This window comes from Saccopteryx bilineata, chromosome 3, assembly GCF_036850765.1.
Source record: "Saccopteryx bilineata isolate mSacBil1 chromosome 3, mSacBil1_pri_phased_curated, whole genome shotgun sequence".
NCBI classification, from domain to species: Eukaryota; Metazoa; Chordata; class Mammalia; order Chiroptera; family Emballonuridae; genus Saccopteryx; species Saccopteryx bilineata.
Window position 1 is genome coordinate 289267409 of NC_089492.1, and position 6908 is coordinate 289274316.

At 52.3% G+C, this 6908-nt stretch overlaps 1 protein-coding gene across 1 annotated transcript in view; it reads right to left on the bottom strand.

The window, feature by feature from the left end:
* The window catches only part of LOC136331686 (calmodulin-binding transcription activator 1-like), an 82409-nt gene extending 79265 nt beyond the window's left edge, over positions 1-3144 (bottom strand). The window contains exon 1 of the mRNA XM_066270569.1: positions 3010-3144. Coding sequence (XP_066126666.1) covers positions 3010-3054 — 45 coding nt within the window. The 5' untranslated portion in view covers positions 3055-3144. The remainder of the gene's footprint in view (positions 1-3009) is intronic.
* Positions 3145-6908: the final 3764 nt, after the last annotated feature.

A 6908-nucleotide genomic window follows, 5' to 3' on the forward strand; every position in this document is an offset into this window, starting at 1 on the left:
TGCCTCACTAGGAAAATGCCAATATGTACAGCTAATGTCACCTCTTGTTTTCCAAGGGTCATTAATACTACACCCTAAAAATATACAGTCTCATCAAGCTTCGTTTAGGATAGCTACAGACAGAATTTTAAAAAGCATAAAAACTTTTTAAAAACCGAAAGAAAAGCAAATTAAGGTTAAAAGCGTTATTTTGGGGGCAATGGGTATTATGTCCGCTGGATAACTCAATATTAACTGAAGGGCGAAGTCCACAAGTCAGCCTCAGCTGACCACCCAGTCCTCCAGATAACCCTGTCTCTGTACTCAGTAAGCCAGGTGGAGAGTCTCCTTGCTAGAAAAGCACTTAAATGTACAAATGCTTCAGAGCCTGACAGAGCTTGCTGGGAAGGATGAGCCTCCAAACTCAGCCTGTTGAAAAGTAAGTGACAGCAGATAGTAACTGTCCCCAGTTTTGGGTAGGGGAAGAAGTAAGGGGGACTAGAGGAGACTCCCGACGCTGCCCCTGCCTCCAGAGCCAAGGGCAGTCAACCAAGTACACAAACTGTGACCCTGAGGGAGAACAACCCCTCCCACTTGGTCACGAAACGTCACAGGCCCTCCCAGAGGTACCTGTTCCTAATGTGCACAACCTCTAACCACTGTTCAAATGGCCAAAATAAAACAGCGATATATTTACAGCCGTTCCCTTCTCGTGCTGTCACAGAAACACATATTCTTCTCGCCCAGCCCTCTTAGTTTGCCCCAAATACATGAAAATCTCTTTCCCCTCCACGGCAGGAAAGAAATGAAGATGTGAGCTTTTAACCCTATGAAGAGCCACGCTGAGAACACTGCCCCTCGATGCAGAACGCCTAAGTTTCGGTGAACATCGGCATGCCCTCTACACTTGATGTGAACGCTTATTCAGTATAGGACAAATGACGAATGACAGAGTGGTGAGAACTGGTCACTTACCAGTGAGCCTTCTGATTCTCCTAAGCCTAAATAGTTACAACAGTAATATATATATAGTCTTACACATCAAGGTCTCCACATGCACCAAAAATGTATAAAGAGTCATCTAACCCTTACAAATGTATACATCTATGTGATGAATGTGATTTCATCTATGAATATAATCCTACATGTATGTATATATCAACAAATGCATAGCATTAGGATCATCTTTTTGCCAAAAGAGAATCAGAGCAGTAAAAAATAGTAAGCGTCCAAATTTCCCCTTCACCTCAGAGCTACAGTTCAAAAGAAATGTCTGGATCCCAGGAGAAACAACGCCAGGGCCAAAGGAAGGTTCTAGGACAAGGCGCATACTAGCAACCCCTTTCGAAAGGCACGTGGGCGACATGGGTGTCTACACTCCCTTTTCTGGATGGAAAGGCATATGGCTTCTTCTTACCCAGCCAACATGAATACAATTTAAGAAAATTAGAAAAAGTCAAGGTAACAAGCTCACTAAATATGGCTGACTGGGAAACAGAAGCCATAAGGAGAATATGAGTTCTCTTAAAAAAGAAATGAGAGGTTTATTTCCAGGAAGGTTCAAAGACACTTGAACGTAGGGCGCAGAGTGTGGTTCTAATTGCAGAGAAGACAGAAACGGTAACACCAAAAACCAAGGGGCTCATGACCCTCTTCCTGCTGGGGCAGTGTCAACTGGTGAACGCAGCCCCCACCTAAGGGGAAAGAGGAAACTGGAAGCAAAATTATACCCTGGTCTTCCTCAAACATCAGAGTAATTATTGTGGCCCTTTATTACTCTCACAGTAGGCACAATGGAAACCCTGCCCTCTATCTGATGGGGCACCCACCCTCATCTAGACAAGGTACTCCGGAGAGGAAGATGTAAAGGGAGACAGACAAATGGGTAACGGAGCCCTGGCAATGTTCAGTATCTCCCATAAGAAAAAGAGGGCAACTCAAAGGGTATTCAGGAAATGAGCTCACCCTAACCTAGGAAAGTGTGCGGAGAGTATGCATAATCCGTACGAAGTATCTGCTTTCCCATTTAGAAATGACTTCAGCGCTGCACAGGCCCCCACTAACCACTGGGTGAGGGAAGAACATGGGTAGCCCGAGTCCCCTTGTCCTGGAAAAAGGGTCAATAGATGGTGTGTAGAGGCTCCGAAAGATTCCACTGAAGATGAGGACGCGACAGACCCCTCTGCCAAAGAAGGATCAGGGTCACAGAAGGTAAAGGGCAAGGGAGTCTATGGTTCTCCTCACTTACCATAGAAACGGAGACCCCACCCTCCTGGCTGCCAAGGGTGCAAGGGCAAGAGCAGGGTAGGCAAGGCTGCTGGGGGGGCGGGGGGGCGAGCTGCGCGGGCCCCCTCCCATGAAAGGAAGGAGAAGGGGTCACACGAGGCCCTTCTGCCCGGGGACGCTCAGCAGGACGGGGTCCCCCTGGTGGGGAGAAGCACGGGGACCCCGCCGGCTCTGGGAGGCGCCCACGGGGCTCGAGGGTGATGCTGGACAGAGTCCGCCCGGCCCTGCCGCCCGAGAGCCAGGGGCGGCGAGGGGGAGCGCCGGCCGTGCCCCGACGGGGACCGGCCCGGGGCAGTGGGGTGCGGGGCCAGAGGGGGCCCGAGGCGGATAAACTTTCCGCCCCGCGGCCCCCACCACGCGGGCGGGGGGGGCTGGGGGTGGGGGCCGCGCCGCGGGCCCGGGAGCGGCGGGGATGCCCGGTCCGGGTGGGGGAGGCGCCGGCCCTCCCTCCGCCGGCTCCTCCTCTTCTCTTGGGCCCGGCCCCCGCCCGCCGGCCCCCCGCCCCTCCGGCCCCAGCCCGCCCCCGGGTGGGGGTGTGCGGCGCCGCGCTCCGCCGCCCCGCGAGTCACCTCCGGACCGGCTGCGCTCCGCCCCCCGCCCGCCGCCCCCTCCCCGGCCGGAGCGCCCGCCGCCGCCGCCGCGCCCCCGCGCTCCCTCCCGGCGCCGCCGATGCCCGGGATGTCCGGCGGGGCCAGGTCCCGCCGCCCGCCGCGCCGCCCCCGGCCCTCGCGCTCCGGCTCTTACCTTCCGGCTTGTTTTCGGCAGCCATTTCCCCTCCGCGCGCCACATCCTCCTCCTCCTCGCGACCGGGACCCCGAGCGCGCGCCTCGTACCGCCGCCGCCGCCGGCCCAGCCACCCCGCCGCCGCCGCGCACCCGCCCTGGCCCCGCCCCGCGGCCCACGCACTGCGCCTGTTGGGCTACGCAGCTGCCACTCATCTCTCCCGCCACCAATCGCCCCGCACCAGGGGTCTCACTACTCTCCGGGAGGAGCGTCCTATCCATCCGGCCCATTGGCTGGTCACCACCCAACGGAATGCAAGGATTGGTCAAAAATAAACGCCCCCTCTCCACCCACTCTCAGGAAAGCCCACCTTCCAGACCTAAACAAAGCTTCCCAATGGCCAGAGCCCGAAGAAACTGCCGAATCAGGAAGGGGCCCACACGGAATATTTCCTCGAGGCCGAAACGTGGCGTTTTGATTGGGCGTTACTACAGTGTTTCCCAGGCCGTCCAGGCCAATCAAAGGGGGTTCCCGGAACTCGGGAGCGGCGAAGGGAAGCCCCGCCCCCGAGCGTGACCGTCATGAGGAAGGCGCCTGTTCATTGGCGCGCTGGGGCTTTTCCCGCGTGCTCCCGGGGCTGAAGGACGTTCCCGGGGAAGCCGCTGCCGGCGCGTGGGGTCCCGATGGCAGTGGAGGACGCGGCGGGACCTGCGGGATCTCCGGGATCCCGCCGCCTGCTGCAGGCAGAAGACAGCGGGAGCCGAGGGTCCTCGGGGCTTAGGTCCACCGGGCGCCTCTCTCCGTAGCCGGTCGGCCCGGGAGTCCGGGCGTCGCTGCCGGCCGCTGGGGGGAGGGGCGCGCCTCCCGCCAGGACCCGCCCCTTCCCCTCCTCCCCTTTCACCGGCGCCCCGCCCCCTCGGCCCGCGGCGCCGCGGCCCCACGCGCGGGTGCCCGCCGATGCCCGCCTTCCGCTCCCCACCCCTGGAGTGCTCCGTTGTCCCCTTTTCTAGCTGCTTAAAATACTGAAACTTTATTTTGGTCACGTTGGCCATGTGACCCACAGAGCCGATGACTCATAAATGCCCGTCCCAGGATGAGGCCGCTGAAGAAAAGAGGAACGATAAATCCCAGCGCGCCAGCTGGGAGGGAGCGGGCTAGGCGAACCAAGTTTCCTCCAATTCTGGGCTCACATTCGTGGCTTTTCCAAACAAATAGTCCAGCGTCCACTTCCTTCACACGTTCTGTGCGAGGTGAGGGAGACCAGCTGGATGTCAGCGCAGCAGAGAGGGAGCCCAGAAACAGGTTAGGATCCATCCTGTGGGGGACAGACACCGCTGCAGCTTTTCTAGAAATCCGTCCACACCTAGTGGACTAGCACGCACTGCACTGTACAGTGAAGCCTAAAGCCAGATGAAATGGTGAAGACGAAATGCCCTCTTCCCAGAGAAATTCGGGAATCGTGCACGTGGGCAGGTAATAGGCTGGTAATACCAGAAACAAAAGAAGAGGGCTGAAATTCTCCAAGTTTAATCATGAAAAGGAAGAAAAGTTGAATGAAAAGCAGATCTCCACAACCCCTCTGTGTGGCTCTTGATCGGTCTGCACTGAGAACATTTCATTCCTCTACATTTTTTTCCCTTTACTACCGCTGATGACAACTAGCAGAATCAGCGAAAGGTCCTCGCTGGAGTGTTTTTGGCATCAAGGTTGGCTATCAAAGTGAATTTTGTGCCAATCTTAACATGCGTTCTTTTTTCTAGTCTTTACAAGCAAAAATTTATTTTAAGTTTTCCAGAAATGAAGATGTCCCGAAAGAATGTCCTGTATTACACACTCATTCTTCAACAAACTTTAATTTTATGAGCCTCAAAAAATACATTTAAACAACTAGGGTACAATATTTTATTGATTAGCATTCTGACGATTTGTGTGGCGAAACACATTCTTGAAAATGCTGGTGGCATTGAAAATTAGTATAACCCTTTGAAAAGCAATTTTACAGTGTGTATTAAAAGCCATAAAAAATGCCTGCATCCTTTGACCCAGTAATCTTACTTCTGGGAATCTATTGTAAGGAAGTAACACTAAATGCCAAAAAAGCTGTATATGTGAAGGTCTTCTTCACAGGATCACTGTATTTATTACAACAAAGAACTGGAAACATCCCAAACGTGCTAATGCTGGATATTTAGTAAGAAAATTCTGTTATGTACCTACAATATTGGGTTATGGTAGTTACAGAACAGACATCAGAAACAGAAAGAAAAGCTTACCGATTGCTAGGTGGAAAGGTATTCAAATTTATGGCATTCATTTATTGTATATGGTATGACTTAAGGTCTAAAAAAAAATGGTATATTTATAAAAAGACTAATCCAAAATACTACACCCATTTGGGGGATTATGAGTGGTTTTACTTATTGTCTCTACTGTAATACAGTCATAACTATACAGCTTTCATAATTAAAATATGTATTTAAATTTAAAAATATGTGTATCCGGTACCAGACAGTGTGTTAGATCCTGAGGCTGTAAAGGTGAATAAAGTTGTATCTCCCTCCAAAGTACTTGTAACCCAGCAGAGGTTAACACACATTAACAACAGCAGGTCAAGGTGCAGTGGGGACACAGAAGGTAATGTATATCTCCGAAGCCTCGAGAAAGCATCACTAGCCCTGGCCAGTTTGTTCAGTGGTAGAGCATCGGCCTGGCATGCAGAATTCCCAGGTTCCATTCCCAGTCAGAGAACACCAGAGAAATACCCATCTGCTTCTCCATGCCTACTCCCCTTCTCTCATCTCCTCTCTTCTCTCTCATTCTCTTCCCATCCTGCAGCCCTAGCTCAAATGGTTCAAGGGAGTTGGCCCCAGGAGGGCACTGAGGATGGCTCTATGGCCTCGCCTCAGGTGCTAAAAAAAATAGCTCGGTTGCCAAGCAACAGAGCAGTGCCCTCAAATGGTCAGAGCATCTCCTGGTAGTGGCTTGCTGGATGGATACCAGTTGGTGCACATGGGGGAGTCTGTCTCACTGCCCCTGCTTCTCCCTTAATACAAAAACAAAAAACAAAAAAAAATTGTTGTCTTTGCTTTCTTTTAGCTTGACAGGCTGCATTGGTAAATGTAGTAATACTCCGAAGTCCTACATCCAAAGAGTTTCTCCCCTTACCTTCTTTGGAACTATTTTGTTTGTTTGTTTTATGATCAGTATAGGTCCATATGCAGTTGTAAGAAATAATATAGAGCCCCTGTACCCCCACACCTTTTCGAGATAAAAAAGAATGGCCTGACCAGGCAGTGGCGCAGTGGATAGAGCATCGGACTGGGACATGGAGGACCCAGGTTCAAAACCCCGAGGTCGCCGACTTGAGCGCTGGCTCATCCATCTTGAGTGTGGGCTCACCAGCTTGAGCAAGGGGTTGCTGGCTTGAGCGTGGGATCATAGACATGACCCCATGGTCACTGGCTCGAGCCCAAGGTTGCTGGCTTGAAGCCCAAGGTCACTGGATTGAGTCCAAGGTTGCTGGTTTGAGCAATGGGTCACTTGCTCTTCTGTAGTCCCCTTCCCCCTTGACAAGGCACATGTGAAAACGCAATCAATGAACAACTAAGGTGCTGCAATGAAGAATTGATGCTTCTCATCTTTCTCCCTTTCTGTGTGTCTGTCCCTATCTATCCCTCTCTCTGTCTCTGTCAAAAAAAAAAAAAAAGAATGAAAACTTGAGCTGTTAGAACGAGCCTTTCGCTATCCTACAAACCCTCCTATTTTCCTCCTGTCTGCACCCCAGCTGCCTCCACCCCACAGTCATGGCAGCCGTTGTCATCTCAGAATGTCCGCTTTCAGTACACAGGAGGAGAGCCTTGCCCAATACTCCAAATACAGTGAGGTCTTTTGTCTGAATTCCAGCTCATGTGAGATATCAT